The sequence below is a fragment of the Muscardinus avellanarius genome (genome assembly GCF_963383645.1).
Source record: "Muscardinus avellanarius genome assembly, chromosome: 16".
NCBI lineage: Eukaryota > Metazoa > Chordata > Mammalia > Rodentia > Gliridae > Muscardinus > Muscardinus avellanarius.
Window position 1 is genome coordinate 46,594,255 of NC_137802.1, and position 21,634 is coordinate 46,615,888.

Genomic DNA, 21,634 nt, shown 5'->3' on the forward strand with positions numbered 1-21,634 from the left:
GGGTGCTACCCTTGAGCTACACCCCTAGTCTCCAGTAGTATTCTACTGCTCTGCTCCCCTCCCTCTGCCCCCACCCCTCTGTTCTCCTCTGGGCGCGCTCTCTCTGCTGGAGCAGGCTCTGCCCCCAGGGCCTCAGCAATCCTCTCTCTTGGCTCAGTCTCTCTCCCCTGGAGGCTCATGTCCTCATCAAGTGTGCCGGGGAGAGCTGGCTTTTATAAGAAAGCCACACCCACAATAATTTATGCATTAATCCTTTCTTAAAGACAGAGCCCTGGTGACCTAGTCACCCCCCCCAAGGGTCCCACCTCTCACACCGCAGCCCTGGGGCGAGCTGCCAACACATGAGCTCTGGGGGTCACCGCGTGTCCTGGCCTTTGGTGTGCTTCCCAGGTTACCAGGCAGAGTTCTGCTTTCCTTCTCCCCCTCCCTTTTCCTTTCTTCCTTCCTCTCCCTCTTGCCCATCTTCTCAGGCTGTCTCCCCTGCCCAGAGTTGGCAGCTAAGGCCAGGTGTACCCCCATTCTGCCCCACAATGGAATGCAAACTCAGCAGGAAAAGTGCTCCATCAGAATGAAAGAGAAAGCCAGTTGTGGTGATGCATGCCTGTAATCCCAGTACTTGGGAGTCTGACAGGAGGATCGCAGGTTCGAGGCCAGCCTCAGCAACTTAGTGAGTCTTTCTACAACTTCATGAGACACTGTTTCCAAATAAAAAATAAAAAAGGGTTAGAGGTGTCGCTCTGAGGCAGAATGCCGCTGGATGTAATCCTCAGCATCAAAAGGCAAAATAAAACAGCCCCAAAATCCAAGCATACAAAACAGTGAAAGAAAGGCTATAACTGCAAACCTGGCAAGGGCTCTGGGCAGTCTACCAGTCCTCTTCATCTTCCAGTGTATCTAGCACTTGGCTGGTGTTAAATTGAATTGACTGACCAGGGGACATTATGGAATTATACAATAATATATATTCATTGAGGTGGGCCCTGAGTCATCAAGACAAGGTTATGTTATGTTTTATTAATGTTTGTTATAAGAAGTTGAAGAAATGTATAACTTATTTTAGGAAAATTTATTTCCCAATTAGGCAAATTCAACACTTTTTTTCATGTCCATTTGAAAGGATTGGCTTCAAGTGACCTAGAAAATACCCAGTTATGAGCAGCACTCCACCCCCAGACAAGGGCAGGTAGAGGAGGCAGCCACTCCATACAGAGCTCACCTGTCCCTCTGAAAATGCGTCTCTAGTTGGCTTGACTCTCCCGGTGGACCGTCAGCTTCCCACGACAGAGGCAATGGCCTCTGATGTCCCCTCACTGTAGCGAGCCCTCAGCATATGCCGGGTCCCGGGAGCCTTCCCAGCTGCCTGGATGAGCCCTGGCTGTGGTCCTCTCCACTCTCCTCTCAGCTCTCCTTTTGTGTGTGTGTGTGTGTGTGTGTGTGTGTGTGTGGTACTGAGGATGGACCCCAGGGGCATTCTACCTCCAAGCTATACCCTCAGTGCTATTTTTTATTCTTTATTTTGAAGCACAGTCTCACTGAGTTGCAAAGGGCCTCACTAAGTAGCTGAGGCTGTCCTTGAACCACGATCCTCTTGTGTCAGTCTCCCGCATGCTGGGATTACAAGCATGCCCCACCACACCCTGCTTCAGTTCTCCATTCTCCCACATCTCCTCCTCCTATATGTCCATGTGCACCTGGGCTCTCTGCAGGTGCAGGGCAGGTGCAGGTGCACAGGTGCGTGTCCATCCCTGCACTGCCTCATGGGTCTTTCAGACTCTCCCTCTCCTGGTGCTGCCCAACTCAGAGCTCACCGGAGCACCCACTCAGATGCTTCCTCGAGGACCTCTCTCCCCATGGGAAGGATATCTTCTGATTGTCTCTGTGACTGGATGACCAGCCATATTGTTCTGCCTGAGACTGAAGTTTCCTGGAATGTGGGGCTTTCCATTGGAAAAGTGGGACAGTTCAAGCTGGGGGCAGTGGTGCATACTGGTGCTGGGCATAGTGGTGCATACGTGTAATCCCAGCATTCAGGAGGCTGAGACAGAAGGATCGCAGTTTGCAGACAGCCTCAGCTACTTAGTAAGGCCCTTTGTAACTCAGTAAGACCCTGTTTCAAAAAAAAAAAAAAATAGGGCTGGGAGTGTAGCTCAGAGGTAGAATGCCTCTGGGTTCTATCCCCAGTACTGAAAAAAAAAAAAAAAAAGACAGTGGTGCAAGCCTGTTATCCCAGGACTTGGGAGGCTGAGACAGGAGGATTGCAAGTTTGACGTCAGCCTCAGGAGCTTAGCAGGAAAACCCTCAACAACTTAGCGAGACCTTGTTTCAAAACAATAAAATAAAATAGGGATAGGGTATAGTTTAGAGGTAGAACATCTCTGGGTTCAATACCCAGGACAAAAAAAAAAGTGGGACAGTCCAGTTTGCCTGGGACACTTGGTAACCTTATCTGTGGAAATGGCTTGGGGCTATCTTTTCCCTGTAGGTAACCCTAAAACAAGATTTCAAGATTTCTGTGTCTTTAGGGTCCCCAGAATCGCCTCAGATGACTGAGGCGGGATGGAGGTATCATTATTCCTGAAAGGGTCCCCAAGTGCTTCTAAAGGACATCTGAGGCCGGGCGTGGTGGCGCATGCTTGTAATCCCAGCGCTTGGGGGGCTGAGATAGGAGGCTCACACAGGTTTGAAGCCAGCCTCAGCTACTTTGTGAGGCTCTCAGCAATTTAATGAGACCCTGTTTCCAATAAAGTATAAAATGGGTTTGGGAGTATAGCCCAGAGATAGAAAAACCCCTGGGTTCCACACTTAGTACCACAAAAAATTAAATAAAAAATTAAAAAAAAATAAAGGACACCCAAGGCGAAGAAAACATTGCCACCAAAACTCACCCATGCTGTAGGCTGGGTGGTTGTTTCCACCTGGATACGGAGCCCCTTCCCCAGGCCTCAGGTGTTTTCTGGGCCACAGTGAGAGTTACCAGGCCACATCTAATCTGGCTGCATTTCTGTGCCCACCCCAGGGCTCTGGTGCCCGCAGGGTGTGGCCCTGTCACTCCCTCAGGCTCCCTTCCACGCTGACCCAGCCCTGGCGTCACCCTGCATCCCGGGAGTTCACCCCTGCCAGATCTAGATCTTTATCTTCTCCAGCAGGTTCTGGTTTTCAGCAAGCTGTGGCCCTGGACGGCAGGAGGCCAGCTGCCCTGCCTCACGGCCTACGATCCCCTTCCAGGAAACTCTCCACCTTCAACGCGTACATGGAGAGCCAGGGTTATGACACGCAGCAGATCTGGAGGGCCATCGAGGATGTCATCATCAAGACCATCATCTCGGCCCACCCGGTCATCAAGCACAACTACCACAGCTGCTTCCCCAGCCACACGCTCAACAGCGCCTGCTTTGAGATCCTGGGCTTCGACATCTTGTTGGACCGCAAACTCAAGCCCTGGCTGCTCGAGGTAGGGACGAGTGGGCCAGGGGCGAAAGCTGTGCTCTGTGGCTGGGGACAGCCAGTTTCAGGGACTCTGCCCTCCTGGCCCACTGGTACTGTTTCAATCCATTCCCCCTACCCCGGGGCCCGCAGGGATTCACGCCAAACTGAGAAATGGCCACCAGAGGGGGATAGACAGCTGGGAATTAGAAAATTCCTTATGCCGTCTCTACATCCCACCAGACTTGTAAATGCTACAAATCTCAGACACAGAGTGATTCCAAAGGAAGCTCTGAATTCTGCATGGTGGCACAAGCCTGTAATCCCAGTACTTGGGAGGCTGAGACAGGAGAGTCAGAAGTTCAATACTTGCTTCAGCAAGGAGTGAGATTCTCATCAACCTAGTGAGACCGTTTCAAAGTAAAACTTAAAGAGGGCTGGGAGTGTAGCTCAGAGGTAGAATGCCCTGGGTTCAATCCCTGGTACCACAATAAAATAAAATAAAATAAATAAAATAAAATAAAATAAGAGAGGCCAGGCATGGTGGTGCATGCTTGTAATCTCAGTACTTGGGAAGCTGAGACAGGGGGGCTGCAGGTTTGCGAACAGCCTCCGCTACTTACTGAGACCCTCTGCAACTTAGTGAGGCCCTGTTTCAAAATAAAGAATAAAATAGGACTGGGAGTATGCCTGGGAGATATAATGCCCTCTGGGCTTAATCCCCAGTATCATGCACACACACAAAAAAAAATTAAAAATAAAAAAGAATAAAAATAAGATTGTGGGTGTAGCTCAAATATAGAATGCCCTGGGTTCAATCTTTACTACGACAAAACAAACAAACAAACAAACAAACAAACAAAACAAAACAAAACACCCAGAGTGGAGAACCTAGAACTGTAGACTGGGGTCCTGGGGATATGCCCTTCCTTCCTTTACTCAATTCCTGTTGTCCAGTGTGAGGGGAAAAGAGAGATGGCCGGGTGGGGATCTTGCCCCAAGAACAGAACGAGCCACCAGGAGCAAGCCTTCAGCAACTGCTAGAAAGTCCAAGTGCCACAGAGCACCTCTGAACAGTGTGGACTTTTTCATGGACAGGAATGAATCCTCTCCCTCTTCCCACCTGTCTCCCCCTCAACCTGGTCAGCCTCAGGATGTGTCGTCGTCTCCTCCTCCTCCTCCTCCTCCTCCTCCTCCTCCTCCTCCTCCTTCTTCTTCTCCTCTTCCTCCTCCTTTTTTCTCCTCCTCCTCCTCCTCCTCCTCCTCCTCCTCCTCCTCCTTCTCCTTCTTCTTCTTTTCTTTTTTCTTTTTTTTGTGGTCCTGGGGATGGAACCCAGGGACATTCTGCCTCTGAGTTATACCCTCAGCCCTACTTTTTATTCTCTATTTTGAAACAGGATCTCACGGAGTTGCAGAGGGCCTCACTAAGTAGCTGAGGCGACTGTGATCCTCCTGTTTCAACAGGCTCCTCCTGTCTCGGCCTCCCAAATGCTGGGATTATAAGCATGCGCCATCACCAGCTTTCTCCTTTCTTTCTTTCTTTCTTTCTTTCTTTCTTTCTTTCTTTCTTTCTTTCTTTCTTTCTTTCTGTGATACTAGGGGTGGAACCCAGAGGCATTCTACCTCTGGGCTATAATCCTAGACCTATTCTATATTTTATTTGGAAACAGGGTCTCACTAAGTTGCTGAGAGCCTCACTAAGTAGCTGAGGCTGGCTTCGAACCTGCGCGATCCTCCTGTCTCAGCCTTCTAAGCGCGGGGATTACAAGCGTGCACCACCATGCCCAACTTTCTCTTTTCTTCTTTCTATCCCCAAACTTGTCCCTTCGGACTACCCTGTCTGATCCTGTTCTGTGGAGTGTACAGTGCGTGTGAGAAGCCCCACACAAAACACACCTGATGGGGAAAAACAAAGGTGGGAAGGAGGGCTAGGGCTTCTAGAGGAGGGCTGGGATAAAGGCTGACTAAGCAGGAGGGAGGGCCTGCCCGCATAATGGCGCACACTTTTTTAAAAAATACACTTTATTTATTTATTTATTTATTTATTTATTTATTTATTGTGTATGGTACTGGAGGTGGAACCCAGAGGCTTTCTACCTTCAGGCTACACTCCCAGAGCTATTTTATATTTTATTTGGAAACAGGGTCTCACTAAGTTGCTGAGAGCCTCACTAAGTACCTGAGGCTGGCTTCGAACCTGTGAGATCCTCCTGTCTCAGCCTCCCAAGTGCAGGGATTGCAAGCATGTGCCACCACGCCCGGCTTGGAGCACACTTGTAATCCCAGTACTTGGGAGGCTGGGACAAGAGGATGGCAGGTTTGCAGCCAGCCTCAGTAGCTTAGTAAGTTTCAAAATATATAGAATAAACTAGGGCTGGGGGTATAGCTCAGAAGTAGAAAAATAAAAGAAAAATGGGAGGGAGTCCCGCTTGCTGCTTGATTCTCCGTGGCTCTGGGGCAGACCCTCTCTCCTGTCCTTTCCAGTCAGCTTGGTGGCCACAGCCCTGAGGTTGGCGACAGCAGCACCTGGAGGTGACATCTTGGCCTCATACCCCTGCTTTCCCCCTGGACATCCCTGTCCCCTTCTTGCCTTCACAGGTCAACCACTCTCCAAGCTTCTCCACTGACACCAGGTTGGATAAGGAAGTGAAAGACAGCCTGCTATATGACACCCTGGTCCTGATCAACCTGGGAAGCTGTGACAAGAAGAAGGTCCTGGAGGAGGAGAGACAGCGGGGGCGGTTCCTGCAGCAGTGTCGCTCTCGGGAGGCCAGGTACAGCGCAGCCCCTGCCCCGGGGCCTCGCTCTCAGACTTGCCTCCTCTCGGTGACAGCGGCCGTCCTGGTCCCAGTTGACGGCCAGGTTGAGAGCTTACTAGTTAGTTGTGTGGCCTTTGTGTCGCTTCTGTCTCTTCCTGAGCCTCCGGATCGTTCTGGGACATGGAGCTAGTGATACAGAAGATCGTTTGTGGAACTGGATGAGACCATTCACATTAGCAAAGGGAATTAGTTAGCATAGGCCATTAGCACAGTGCCCCATCATGTTTTAGAGGCTACAGGTACAGGTGTTATGCATACCTGCAATCTTAGTACTTGGGGAGGAGGCTGAGATGGGTTTTTTTTTTTTTTTTTTGCGGGTCTGGGGATGGAACCCAGGGGCATTTGACCTCCGAGCTACACCCCCTGCCCAATTTTTTATTCTTTATTTTGAAACCGGGTCTCACTGAGTTGCAGAGGGCCTCACTAAGTAGCTGAGGTTGTCCGCGAACCACAATCCTCCGGTCTCAGCCTCCCAAATGCTGGGATTACAAGCGTGCGCCACCACGCCCGGCTTCAGAGATAGGTTTTGAAGACAGCCTCAGTAACTTAGCAAGACCCTCAGCAAATTAGTGAGACCCTGCCTAAAAAAAAGGGGGGGGTAAAAGGGTCTACAGGTGTCACTTGGAGGTAAAAAGGCCCTGGGTTCAATCCCCAAGACCCCGCCCCCCCGGACACACACACAAATCTTGTCTGGGAGCTGGGAATGTAGCTAGCAAGCACGAGGCCATGAGTTTGACCCCTAGCACTGCCAATCAATCAATCAATCAATCTTGCCCGGAGTTGTTGGGAAGGGGTGGATTATTTCTAACAAATAGTAATCCTGTTTGGAAAGGGAGCTTATGGTTGCAGAATATAGTAATTTTCTTTTGTTCCTACACACAGGAGATTAAATTAGAAACATATAATTATATATAATGGGTATGAATTGATTAGTGTCATGTGAAGAGTTAGGACTTTTCAATATAAAAAAATAAACTGATCCTTTATTTTTACTAAAAAGAAACATTTGTCTGTCCTGCCCCTTGGTCCTGGTTGGCAGGAGCTGATGTCTCCCTGTTTCCCGCAAGACATCGTCTGCCTGGTCACTGGGGCCGTCACTGTGCCGTGATCCTAGCAGCTTGGTTTTCTAACAGCTTGTTTTTTTGTTTTCTTTTTTTTTTGGTTTTGTTTTGGGTTTTTTTTGTGTATGTGTGGTTCTGGGGATTGAACCAAGGGGCATTCTACTTCTGAGCTACATACACCCTCAGCCCTTTTAAAAATTATTTTAAAAATTTAAATTGTTATTTATTATTTGTGGTGCTAGGGATTGAACCCAGGGACATTCTACCTTTGCGCTATACCCACAGACTGACTTTATTTTTTATTTGGAAAGAGGCTGAGGTTTAAACCTATGGTCCTCCTGTTTCAGCCTCCCAAGTACTTGAATTACAAGCATGTGCCAACATACTCAGCTTATTCAGTACTTAGGGGGCTGAGACAGGAGGACTGCAGATTTGAAGACAGCCTCAAAACATAGTGAGACTTTTTTTTTTTTTTTTTTTTTGCGGTACTGGGTATTGAACCCAGGGGCATTCTACCTCTGAGTTACACTCCCAGCCCTATTTTTTATTCTTTATTTTGAAACAGGGTCTCATTGAGTTGCAAAGGGCCTCACTAAGTAGCTGAGGCTGCCTGCAAACCTGGCTACTCCTGTCTCAGCCTCCCAAATGCTGGGATTACAAGTGTGCATGTCCAGCTCCCAACCCTATTTTTTATTCTTTATTTTGAAACAGGGTTTCACTAAATTTTGGAGGGCCTCACTAGTAGCCAAGGCTGGCCACGAACCTGTAATCCTCCTATCTCAGCCTCCCAAGTACTGTGATTACAAGTATACGCTACCACGCCCAGCAGTAGTGAGACACTTATCAACCTAGCAAGACCCTGTTTCAAAATAAAAATTAAAAATAGGGCTGGGGCTGGGCATGGTGGTGCATGCTTGTAATCCCAGTACGTGGGAGGCTGAGACAGGAGTATCACAAGATTAAAGCCAGCCTCACCAACTCAGCAAGGCTCTTGGCAACCTAGTGAGACCCTGTTTCCAAATAAAAAATAAAAAATAGATCTGGGATTATAGCCTGGAGGTAGAAGGTCCTTGGGTTCTATTCACAATATCATGAAAGAAAAAAAAAAGATGGTGGTGCACACCTGTTATTCTAGTACTCGGAAGGCTAAGACAGAAGGATTGCAGGTTTGAGAACAGCTTCAGCAAGTAGTGAGACGCTCATCAGTCTCATGAGCTCCTATTTCAAAATAAAAATAAAATAGGAGTGTAGCTTAAAGGTAGAATGCCTCTGGGTTCAATTCCCAGTACCACACACAAAAAAAAGAAAGCAAGAAAAGAAAAAAGAAAGAAAGAAAGGAAGGAAGAGAGAAAGAAAGAGACAGAAACAGGGGCTCACTAGGTTGCTGAGGCTGTCCTCGAACATGGGATTCTTCTTTTTTTATATTTTTATTTATAAGTGGAACATATTGAAAATGGTGTCCATTTAGATTGTGCTTCGTGCCCTTCCCCCCATTTCCCTCCCCCCTCCCAACAAAGAGTGTCCAGGTTAACCATGTTATATTTATACTATTACATATATTCGTATGTAGCTCCTCCATTGAACAACCTCAGCTTTCTTCCTCTCCTATCCTTCCATTCAAGCTTTGCTGAGATTTCCCCTCCATCAGCTGGAGTCCCTCTGGTATTACCACTACTCCCTAGCTTGGGCATATTAGAGGAAACATATGTCCCTTCTCTTTCTGTGCTTGACTAACCTCACTTAACATAATGTTCTCCAGTTCCTTCCATCTTCTTGCAAATGCTATTATTTTATTCTTCTTTATAGCTGAATAGAATTCCATTGTGTGTATTTCCCATAATTTTGCAATCCATTCATCTGTTGATGGAGATCTAGGTTGGTTCCATATTTTGGCTATTACAAACTGTGCTGCTATGAACATGGGTATGCGTATGTTAATGTAGTTCTCTGATTTCAACCCCGTTGGAAAGATACCCAGGAGTGGTATAGCCGGATCAAATGGTGGATCTATTCCCAGAACCTGGAATTCTGTCTCAGCCTCCTAAGCCTCCCAAGTACTGAGATTACAGGCATACACGTCCAGCTTGATTCTAGCTTCTGGTCCAGGAGATGCCCTGTTGCTTTCAGATCCCACTGAACTCCTGTCCTCCTCAGGAGCAGAGCCTGGTTGCAGAGGACTGAGCTTCTGGAAGTGAGGTCGTACGAGCCACTCATGTTGGGACGGCTGGGTCCCTCAGGCACTTTTACCTGACTGTCTTCCCTGTCAGGAGGGCAGATGGAGGATGGGGTACTGTGTGGTCCTGTTGTAGGAGCCAAGGACCAAGACTCCAGTAGGGGACTTCCTTGCACAGAGGCATCTTGCTGGTGACAGCTCTGGACCCACAGCCCAGCAGGGACCCAGGACACCTTCCACCGTGCTCTTGCCTCTGAACTCTTTGAGAGAGGCCACATTGGGTTAGGGGGAAGCCATCCGCCCCGGGGACCTCCACTGTCTGTCTCCTTTCCATTTCATGGCCCCTGACATCAGTGGCTCTTGGCTTCCTGCTGTAGCAGGGGGCTTATCGTGCCCCCTCCCACCTGACCTCCACCTCCCCAGGGGACTGTGAGGGAGAATGAGATCACCCCAGCTCATAAAAGCTCAGTAAGCTCATCCAAAGGGCCCTCAAATTTAGCACAACCCAAGCTGCCATTCTCCAGAGAAGGGTAACACGGCAGTGAATGTGGAGGTGGCGACAGTCTGCCTGGGCCCACTCAGCCGAGGGGGAAATGGGTTTGACTTGTAAGGGGAGAGACTTTGGTGAGCTGTCAGAAAGCCTCTGCTAACCAACTCTTAGTACATTGTGACACTGGCTGTCCCAGGAGGGCCAGAATCTCCTTTCAAGGAAACATTCTTGCTTTTATTTAAGGAAGACGGATCGACCACTGTGATGTGCAAGGCCTCCGTCTGGCCCCAGATGACATCCATCGAAGACATATCCCTTCCAAGGAAACTTAACTGCAGCCGATGTTCTTGCATCCCGACAGGATTGAAGAAGCCAAGGGTTTCCAGGCAGTGCAGCTACAGAAAACGGAGAAATACGAGAAGGAAAACTGTGGAGGGTTCCGGTTGATTTATCCCAGTCTGAATTTGGAGAAGTATGAGAAGTTTTTCCAGGACAATAGTTCCCTCTTCCAGAACACCATCGCTTCCAGGGCTCGGGAGGTGTATGCCCGGTAGGCCCCGGGGTGAGGTGGGTTCAGGGAAGTGTGCTTAAGCCATTGCATTGATGCCAGGGAGTCTCTGGGCTTCAAATTCCAACCTCAGATTTGCTGGGGAAACATTTGCTCTGGTATCCCAAAGGCAAGGAATCAAAAGATTCCCTCAGCTGGGCATGGTGGTGCATACCTGTAATCCCAGTACTTGGAAGTCTGAGACAGGAGGATTGCAGGTTTGAGGCCAGTCTCAGCAATTTAGCGAAACCCTCTTTCAAAAGAAAAAAGAAAAAAAGCTAGGGGTGTAGCTTGAAGATAGATAGAATGCCCCTGGGTTCAATCTTTAGTTAAAAATAAAAAAGGCCAGGCATGGTGGCAAAGGCCTGTCTTCCTAGTACTTGAGAGGCTGAGACAGGAGGATTGCAGGTTTGAGGATGGCCCCAGCAACATAGTGAGACTGTCAGCAAACTAGAGAGACTCTGTTTCCAAACAAAAAAATAAAAAAAGGTCTGGGGCACACACACACACACACACACACACACACACACACACACACACACAGCCTTAGCTAAGTAGATGGGTGGCAGCTGGGCGTGGGGGCACATGTTTGTAATCCCAGTACTTGGGAGGCTGAGACAGGAGGATACTACTTAGTGAGGCCCTTTGCAATGTAGTGAGGCCCTGTTTAAAAATAAAAAATAGGGCTGGAGGTGTAGCTCAGGGGTAGAATGCACCTGAGTGCAACCTCCAGTAGCTAAAAATAAATAAATAGAAAGTAGATGGGTGGCAGTATTTGTGGAAACTGACCACTAAGGTAGACATCTCCACTCCAGGACGCTCACCCCCTCAGGGGTTCACACCAAGATCCCAGCGAATGAAATGGTCCAACATGGGAGCCGCTGGCCTTGGTCTCCTACCCAGACCCTCTTCCCAGCTCCTGCCACGGGTGGGGCCTGGCCTGCTGGGAAGTGGGGAGGAGACCTGTGCAATGGAGTGGGGTGTAGCTCCCTTGGCTGCATCTCTCCTTAGGGAAGGCTGGGGGGTCTTTTGCTCCCCGCTTTCTTCTTTGACCTTCAGTCACGTGTGCAGACTGGACTGCTGGGGGAGGGGAGGTGGGCCCTCTGCCTCTCCACCCGGTCTTAGCTCTATCCTCAAGGAGAATGCCTGCCTTTGCCACCCCTGCCTAGCCTCCAAGACACTCACTGGTTCCCCAACACAGGCAGATGCTCCAGGAGCTGAGACTGAAGCAGGAGAAACGATCCTTGCAAACCAAAGAGAAGAAGGTCGAGATGCAGGGAGAGTCAGCGGGTGAGCAGGCGAGAGGCAAGAGCTCCAGCAACCAGCGAAGCAAACAGCGGCAGAAGTGCAGGACGGCCCACGCCCCCAAACAAGTAAACCCAGATGTGGGGGGAGCGTGCGTGCCGGGCACCCTTCCCCGGCTGGGGCCCCTCTGTGCGCGGCTGCCGCGGAGGCCACTGCTCCGAGCCCAGACACACTGAAGGGCTGCCCGGAGGGCTGGAGCACCGGAGGGGGCCCCTGGAGGGCTCGGGAACCCTCCGTCCCTCCTCACCTGGGCAGCAGAGGCTTCTCACTCATCTGTCCTTGCCCGCCAGGCTGTGCGGGAGGCTGGGCACAGCCCTGTGCAGGGACAGGCTCCGGGACAACCTGGACTCAAGTTCTCAACTCCAGCTTGGGTGGGCATGCCCTCCCTCCAGCAGGCCACCAGCTTGCATGAGGCACAACCCTCAGGAGGTCACCCGTGGCCAGTACAGGACGTAGACAGTGCTCTCTGTACAGGACACAGCAAGCTCTCCTGTCGTCCTGTGATTCGTCTTTGGCTCTACCTCCTCTACCTAGAGCTCTCTTTGAGCTCAGTGTATAGATGTCCCTCACTTTCAGTCCATCTCCTTTATTCCCCCCATCCCTCCCCAGCCCCGTGGTACTAGGGGTTGAACCCAGGGGTGGTCTACCTCCAAGCTATATCCTCAGCCCTCCCTTTTTAAAAATTTCTTTTATTTAGTACTTATCTTGTGGTACTGGGGGTTGAACCAATAGCATTCTACCTCCAAGCTACACCCCCAGAACTTTATTTTTCTTCCCAGTACTAGGGATGGAACCCAGGATCATTCTATCTCTGAGCTCAGCCCTATTTTACATTCTTTAATTTGAAACAGGGTCTCACTGAGTTGCAGAGGGCCTCCCTAAGTAGCTGAGGCTGTCCGCGAACCGCGATCCTCCTGTTTCAACCTCCCAAATGGGATTACAAGTGTGCCACCACTCCTGGCAATATATATATACACACACACACACACACACACACACACACACACACACACACACATACACAGGGTCTTACTAAGTTTCAGAGGACATTGCTATAAACTTCTGAGACTGGCAGTCAACCTGTGATCCTCATGTCTCAGCCTCCCAAGTACTGGGATTGCAGGCATTCACCACCAAACCCGTCTTATTTTATTTATTTATTTATTTATTTGTTTATTTATTTATTTTTGTGGCACTGGGGATTGAACCCAGGGGCATCTACCTTCAAGCTATGCCTCCAGCCTGATTTTTTATTCTTTATTTCGAAACAGGGTCACACTAAGTTGTAGAAGGCCTCACTAAGTAGCTGAGGCTGTCCGCAAAATCCTCCTGTCTCAGCCTCCCAAGTACTGGGATTACAAGCGTGTGCCACCACACCCAGCTGTTTTTCTTTATTTTTTGGAAACAGGGTCTCACTAGGTTGCTGAGACTGTTCTTGAACCTGCAATATTCCTATCTCAGCCTCCCAAGTACTGCAATTGCTGGCATGTGCCACCACACCTGGCCATCTCCTTTATCTTAAAGAAAAACTCGTCTGGAAGGAGAGGATTGGCACAGGACAATGGCATTGTTATTGTTATTGTTGTTGTTGTTAGGGTCACAGACCCTTTGAGAATCTGATAAAAACTATGGAAACTCTTATGGTAATGGACACAAATGCACCATTTAAAAACTTCGTTTCTTTTTTGTTATTGTGGCACTGGGGGTCGAATCCAGGGGCATTCTACCTCTGGGCTACACTCCCAGCCCTATTGTAATTTGGAAACAGGGGTCTTTCTAGGTTGATGAGAGTCACTACTTGCTGATACTGTCCTCAAACCTTCGATCCTCCTGTCTCAGCCTCCCAAGTACTGGGATTACAGGCATGTGCCACCAAGCACTGGGATTACAGGCATGTGCCACCAAGTACTGGGATGACAGGCATGTGCCACCACACCCAGCTAAAACTTCAGTTAAGTAGTACAAAAACACTCGGAAGCCAGCCACGAGTTCTGTGAAGGTTCCAGAACCCCAGGCCAAGAGCCCCAGATTAGAGAGACTTTGATACTGACTACTTCCTTTCTCCCACCTCCTTCGCACCTACCCTTGGGTGCAGATGAATCTGGCAGAGGACCGAGTGGGTCCCCACGGGCTGTGTGTTTGGTTTCCTCCTTCCCAGTACCTCCAGCCATTGTCCTTAGTGTCCTGCACACCTGACTTGCTCTTGAGTGTCAGAGACAACGTAAAGAAAAACCAAGTGGACGGCAGCCCCAGCCAGGAGGCCCCCAACACGGACACTGAGCCCACTCCACGCAAGTCCACGTCCGCCAGGCACTACACCTCTGTACCCGACCTAAGGCATTTAAGTCTCGGCAGCTCTGGCCTAGAGTTCTGTAAACCTAGTTCCAGAATTAAGGAGGCCAGATCGGCCCATGCCGTGAACATCCTCTCCAACGTGGTGGTAAGCAGAACACCAAGCTCCGGGAGGGAGCCGGGAGGGAGCCGGGAAGGAGCCGGGAGGGAGCCGGGAGGGAGCCGGGAGGATTCTTTTTTCTGGTCCATTCTCTGTCCTTGATGGCCTTTTGAGTAAGCCACTGATTCTGTGTGGGCCTCAGTTTGGCCCACTTGGGAAGCCAAACTTGTGGGATGATGTGCTTGCTGGGAGGATGGGCCTGAGATGGCTTTTAGGAGAGCTACCCTGAGCCGGGCGTGGTGGCTCACGCTTGTAATCCCAGCATTCCGGAGGCTGAGACCAGAGGATCACAGTTTGCAGACAGCCTCATCTACTTAGTGAGGCCCTCTGCAGCTCAGTGAGACCCGGTTTCAAAATAAAAGAATAAAAATTAGGGCAGGGGGTATAGCTTGGAGGTCGAATGCCACTGGGTTCCATCCCCAGACCCACAAAAATAAAAAATTAAAAAATTAAAAATAAATGTTTTTTTTAAAAAAAGGAGAGCCATCCTTTGGTTTTTGTGTATTTTGGGAGGGTGAGGTTAGGAGTTGAACTTAGGGGAGTTCCACCTCCAAACTACACCCCCAGCCATATTTTATTATTTATTTATTTATTTATTTATTTATTTATTTTTGTGGTGCTGGGGTTCCTGGAAACCCTTCTACCTCCGGGCTACACTTCCAGACACTCATTTTTTATATTTTTATTTGGAAACAGGGTCTTTATGCCAGCAAGGCTGGCTTCGAACCTGCGTGATCCTCCTGTCTCCGCCTCCCAAGTGTGGGGATTGCAAGCGTGTGCCACCACGCCTGGCTTAGTCTTTTAATTTTTGAAACAGGGTCTCACTGAGTTGTGAAGGGTCTCGCTAAATAGCTGTCCAAGAACCACGATCCTCTGTTCTCCACCTCCCGAATGCTGGGGTTACAAGTGTGCGCCACCACGCCTGGCTATTATTTATTTTGAAACAGGGTTCTGCTGAGTTGCCGAGAGTCTCACTAAGTTGCTGAGGCTGGTTGCAAACCAGTGACCTACCTGTCTCAGACTCCCGAATATTGGGATTACAGGTGTGGGCTACCACGTCTGGTTCCTACATTCTGAGGTGTCAGGTAGATGTGAATTTGGGGGAACACTTTTCTTTTTTTTTTTTCAGTACCAAGAATGGAACCCAGGGGCATTGTTGCTCTGAACTACACCCTCCAGCCCTATTTTTTAGTCTTTTATATTTTTGAACTGAGTCTTACTGAGTTGCAAAGGACCTTGCAAAGTAGCTGAGGCTGTCTGCGAACCACGATCCTCTGGTCTCTGCCTTCCGAATGCTGGGATTATAAGCGTGCACAACCATGCCCGGTGACTCTTTTCAACTCAGTATTATCACCTAAACAGTGTTTCTCAAACTCCACTGATGTGTGGATGCATTTTGAAGGAAAGAAAATGCTTTTAGAGTCCCATTGTAGATTAAGTTATTATTTTTTTATTTTTTATTTTTATTTTTGGTTGTACTGGGGGTGGAACCCAGAGGCTTTCTACCTCCGGGCTATACTCCCAGACCTATTTTAGATTTTTTTGGGAACAGGGTCTCACTAAGTTGCTGAAAGCCTCACTAAGTAGCTGAGGCTGGCTTCGAACCTGTGTCATCCTCCTGTCTCAGCCTCCCAAGCGCGGTGATTACAAGCATGCGCCACCACGCCCGGCATAGATTAAGTTATTTTTATAAGGCAGGAGCAGTGGTGCATACCTGTAGTCCCAGCTCCTCAGGAGGTGGAAGCAGGATTAAAAATTGCATCTGTAAACCAGGCGTGGTGGCGCACGCTTGTAATCCCTGCCCTTGGGAGGGAGACAGGAGGATCGCACAGGTTTGAAGCCAGCCTCAGCTACTTAGTGAGGATCTCAGCAACTTAGTGAGACCCTGTTTCCAAATAACATAAAATGGGTCTGGGAGTATAGCCCAGAGGTAGAAAGCCTCTGGGTTCTACCCCCAGTACCACCAAAAAAAAAAAAAAAAAAAAAATTGCATCTGTAGCCGGGCATGGTGGCGCATGCTTGTAATCCCCGTGCTTGGGAGGCTGAGACAGGAGGATCGCACAGGTTTGAAGCCAGCCTCAGCTACTTAGTGAGGCTCTCAGCAACTTAGCGAGACCCTGTTTGCAAATCAAATATAAAATAGATCTGGGAGTATGGCCCAGAGGTAGAAAGCCCCTGGGTTCCACCCCCAGTACCACCAAAAAAAAAAAAAAAAAAAAAAAAAAATTGCATCTGTACTTAACATGCAGACTTTTTTTTCTTGTTATTAATTCCCTAAATAGTATACTTAACAACTATTAACATAGTTATAACTATTAACATATTAACAACTATTAACATATACTACAGCAACTATATTTTTGTGTATGTGGTACTGGGGATTGAACCCAGGGTCATTCTACCTCTGAGCTACACCCCCAGCCCTATTTTTTATTCTTTTATTTGGAACAGGTTCTCAATAAGTTATAGAGGGTCTCGCTACATAGCTGAGGCTGACCACAAACCTGCAATCCTCCTGTCTCAGACTCCCAATTACCAGGATTACAAGGGTGTGTGCCACCATGCCCAGCAATATAACCATTAATAACTGTTAACATTTACATTATATTAGGTATTATAAGTAATACCTAATACCTCTGTAGCTCAGAGAAGAGTACCCCTGGGTTCAATCCCTAGTGCCATAAATAAATAAACAAATGTATTAATTTAATGTAGCTGTTTATTTTCTTTCCTTTATATCACCTCCTTCTTCTGCTTCTTTTTTTTTTGTTTGTTTGTTTTGGTTTTTGAGACTGTAGCTATTGGACTATTGACAGCACTGGTAGGACTTTGCTTGGTCCAAGTGCAATACACTGCTGCAATATTTTTCAAAATTTTCACTGTAGCCCACAGTAAGAAATCCATTCTCTTTCACAACCCATCCCATATGCACACAACTGGGGGAAAAAAGTTTCAAAAACAATGCTTAGCCATAGTACATACGGTAACCCACTTGATATTTTGTTCTGTGCTATTCTGTTCTACTTTTAAAACATACCAATTACAATTCACTAAATAAATTTCATGACCTACTCATAGGTTTACAACCCATAGTTTGAAAAGCACTTTTAAGAGAACATGCCTTGAAGCACCACATTGGATTTGGCCACAATTTTTTTGGTACAACAAAAGCAAAATTAGACAAGTGAGACTGCATCCAACTTAGAACTTCTGCCTAGCAAAGGCAACAGCCAACCAAGTAAAAAGCTGGGCGCGGCGGCTGGCGCCTATGATCCCAGTACTTGGGAGGTTGAGACAGAAGGGTCACAGGTTCGCTGCCAGCCTCAGCAATTTAGTGAGGCCCCGTTTCCAAATAAAAAATAAAATAGGGCTGAGGGTATAGCTCGGAGGTAGAATACTTCTGAGTTCAATCCTTAGCAACACACACACATACGCACACACGCACGCACACACATACCCTACAAAATAGGAGAAAAATTGGAAACCATCTATCTGATAAGGGGTTGGTCTTAGTCTGTTTGGGCCACTAAAACAAAAGATCTTAGATTGAGCAGCGTATAAAAAATAGAAAGTTATTTCTCACAGTTTTGGAAGCTAGGAAGCAAAGGTCCAGGTGCTGGCAGATTTAATGTCTTTTTTTTTTTGTGTGTGTGTGGGTCTGGTGATGGAACCCAGGGGCATTCGACCTCTGAGCTACAGCCCCTGCCCTATTTTTTATTCTTTATTTTGAAACCGGGTCTCACTGAGTTGCAGAGAGCCTCACTAAGTAACTGAGTCTGGCTGCAAACTTTCAATCTTCCTATCTCAGACTCCCAAGTACTGGGATTACAAGGGTACACCACCACACCTGGCTCACCAATTCATTTTTAAGAAACTAACCTAAATCTTTCTCATTGCTGCTGAACCCAACTCTTTTTTTTTTTTTTTTTTTTTTTGGTGGTACTGGGGGTGGAACCCAGAGGCTTTCTACCTCCGGGCTATACTCCCAGACCTTTTCTACATTTTATTTGGAAACAGGGTCTCACTAAGTTGCTGAGAGCCTCACTAAGTAGCTGAGGCTGGCTTCGAACCCGTGCGATCCTCCTGTATCAGCCTCCCAAGCGCGGGGATTACAAGCGTGTGCCACCACACCCGGCTCCAACTCTTTTTATTTGTACTGGGGATTCAATCCAGGGACATTCTACCTCGGCCCTTTTTGTTTTTATTGTTTATTTTGAAACAAGTTTTCACTATGTTGTTTAGGGTCTCACTAAATTGCTGAGGCTGTCCTCAAACCTGCGATCTTCTTGTCTCAGTCTTCCAAGTATTGGGATTAAAGGCATGAACCACTGGGCACAGCTGAATCCAACTCTTAATTTGTTGTTGTAATAATTTCTGTTTAATTCACAAATATCATAAACTGGGTGTAGTGGCGCATGCTTGTAATCCCAGCATTTGGGAGGCTGAGACAGGAGGATCGCAGTTTGCCGATAGCCTCCGCTACTCAGTGAGGCCCTTTGCAACTCAGTGAGACCCTTTTTCAAAATAAAGAATAAAAAATAGGACTGGAGGTGTAGTTTGTAGGTAGAATGCCCCTGGGTTTCTATTCCCAGTACCACACACACACACACACACACACACACACACACACACACACACAAGAATATCTTAGAGCCAGGTGTGGTGATGCATGCCTATAAACCTAGTACTTGGGAGGCTGAGCCAGGAGGATCACAGGTTCAAAGCCAGTCTCAGCAACTTAGTGAGACCTCAAAATAAATAAATAAATAGGCTATAGCTATAGCTATAGAGGTACAGCTCAGAGGTAAGGTGCCCCTGAGTTCAATCCCAAGTAACACACACACACACACACACACACACACACACACACACACACACTGTCATAAGAAGGACCCCTTTGCTTTGTACAATCTCATTTTAGACTGTTTTCTCTTTCAGCCCTTAACCTCAGTAGAAATGTCCTCAGAATCCACCACCCAGGTCTCAGCTTCTCCCGAGTCTCCGCCAAACTTCACCCCGACCACCAGCTCAGAATGTAGTAGCCCAGAAACTGTCAGGGTGGTCTCCTTTAGATACAAGCACCGGCAGATCTCCCAGCAGCATGTCCAGGAGAAAACACCAAAACCTTCGGTTCCTGCAGACTCCCAGACCTTCTCGAGGGGTCTGAACCCAAACTGGACTTTGCTAAAGAACAACATGAAGGAGCAGCATCTGTTGTCTGAGCTGCTGACCAAAGTCCAGTCAAGGAGGAAGCTCTCCTGGCTCTCAGCTCACAGCAACCCCAAGCTGATGCTAAGTGACCAGTCACGTGAGTGCCCGTGCATGCAGGGGTGTACCGGGGGCTTTGGTGTGTTAGTCAGCTTTTCATTACTATAACAAAACACCCCAAATCATTAGCCTAGAAAGAGAAAAGGTTTATTCAGGCTCATGATTTTGGAGGTTTCGGTCCAAGACCAGGCAGACCTTCTGCTCTTAGGCCTCTGGTAGGGGCACCGGATAGCAATGGTGGTTGCGTGTGGTGGAACAAGACTACATACCTCATGGCTAGAAAGGGAAAAAAAAAAAGGAGGAAGGGGGCAGGGTCCCATGATCCCCTTCAAGGGCACACCCCCAGTGACCTCCGGACCTCCCACTAGGCCTCACTTCCTAAAGGTCCCGGCACCTCCCGGTAGTAATACTTTGGGGGCTGGGCCTTTAACAAGTCGGCCTTTGGAGAACATTTGGCATCCCAATCATCGCAGCCTTAAAGAAGAGAAACCAACGAAACCAGGCCTAATCTTAGGGATCCCCAGTGTGTGGAGGGGAGGGATATGTCGATCCTGCCTTCAGAGAGACCCCAGTCTGATGGTTGATACTCTTAGGGAGTTTCTGGTCCAACCGTGAAGACAAAAAAAAAAAAAGATGAAATAGAACGCTGAGTGTCCGTACCGCTTCGACATCCCTGGCTCTCATTCAGATGAGGCCTAGTCAGCTGAGTCTATGGATTAGGGGCCAGGGAAGCTACCAGGGGGAAAGGAGCAATGAGTGATCCCGGCTCCCAGAGCCAGCGTTAGGCCAGGGAACCCTGGTGGGACGTGTACCGCGCCAGGGATCTGTGCCCAGCCCAGCAGCACAAAGTGATGATGCTAATGCCTTGGCCTTTCCAGAAAACTCCTCCCTGCCCAGGGAGTGCTACTCTCACAACCCCAGCCCCTGCGAGAAGAGGCCCCCGCTGAACGTGCACTCCCTGCTGCTCCTGCAGAATCCCCACAGTCCTGACTGTTCCCTGAAAGATCTGCTGGTGGTCGCCACACCTGCCCGCCTGGATCCCAGGCCTGGCCGAAGCCACACAGGTGCTATCAGGGACCTGTGTGTACAGGAACAGGACACGTGCAGCCACTGCCTGATCTCTGGCCGAAAAGACTGTGAGAGGAACTAGGTAGGCTGTCCGGCTCCCTTCGCTGTTGATGTGCTGGCAGGAGTTTAGTTGGATTGGGAGAGCCACACAGGCAAGAAGCCAACTGAGTCAGGCGTGGTGGCGCATGCTTTTAATCCCAATATTTGGGAGGCTGAGACAGGAGGATCGCAGGTTCGCAGCCAGCCTCAGCTTCTTAGGCTCTCTGCAACTCAGTGAGACTCTGTTTCAAAAAATAAAGAAGTCTGGTGTGGTGGCGCATGCTTGTAATCCCCACGCTTGGGAGGCTGAGGCAGGAGGATCACAGGTTCGCAGTCAGCCTCAGCTTCTTAGTAAGGTTCTCTGCAACTCAGTGAGACTCTGTTTCAAAAAATAAAGAAGTCAGGGCCGGGCGTGGTGGCGCACGCTTGTAATCCCCGCGCTTGGGAGGCAGAGACAGGAGGATCGCGCAGGTTCGAAGCCAGCCGCGTGCTCTGGCTTAGGAGACCCTGTTTCCAAATAAAAATGTAAAAGTAGGTCTGGGAGTGTAGCCCGGAGGTAGAAGGGCTTCCAGGAACCCCAGTCAGTACCACCAAAAAAAAAAAAAAAAAAAAAGAAGTCTGGCGTGGTGGCGCATGCTTGTAATCCCAGCGCTTGGGAGGCTGAGACAGGAGGATCGCACAGGTTCGAAGCCAGCCTCAGCTACTTAGTGAGGCTCTCAGCAACTTAGTGAGACCCTGATTCCAAATAAAGTATAAAATAGGTCTGGGAGTATAGCCCGGAGGTAGAAAAGTCTCTGGGTTCCACTCCCCAGTACCTCCAAAAATAAATAGATAAAGAATGAAAGAATAGAGCTGGGTGTGGTGACTCACGCTTGTAATCCCAGCATTAAGGAAGCTGAGACAGGAGGATCGGGGTTCATGGACAGCCTCAGCTATTTAGTAAGGCCCTTTGCAACTCAGTGAGACCCTGTTTCAAAATAAAGCATTAA

General features: G+C 48.6%; 1 protein-coding gene across 1 annotated transcript in view; it reads left to right on the forward strand.

Moving 5' to 3' along the window:
• The window catches only part of TTLL6 (tubulin tyrosine ligase like 6), a gene marked incomplete at its 3' end in the record, with an annotated part of 37,078 nt that extends 16,390 nt beyond the window's left edge, over positions 1-20,688 (forward strand). The window contains exons 8-14 of the mRNA XM_080712217.1: positions 3,226-3,451; positions 6,022-6,197; positions 10,328-10,516; positions 11,715-11,886; positions 13,977-14,258; positions 19,209-19,578; positions 20,417-20,688. Of these exons, the coding sequence (XP_080568343.1) occupies positions 3,226-3,451; positions 6,022-6,197; positions 10,328-10,516; positions 11,715-11,886; positions 13,977-14,258; positions 19,209-19,578; positions 20,417-20,688 (1,687 nt within the window). The remainder of the gene's footprint in view (positions 1-3,225; positions 3,452-6,021; positions 6,198-10,327; positions 10,517-11,714; positions 11,887-13,976; positions 14,259-19,208; positions 19,579-20,416) is intronic.
• Positions 20,689-21,634: the final 946 nt, after the last annotated feature.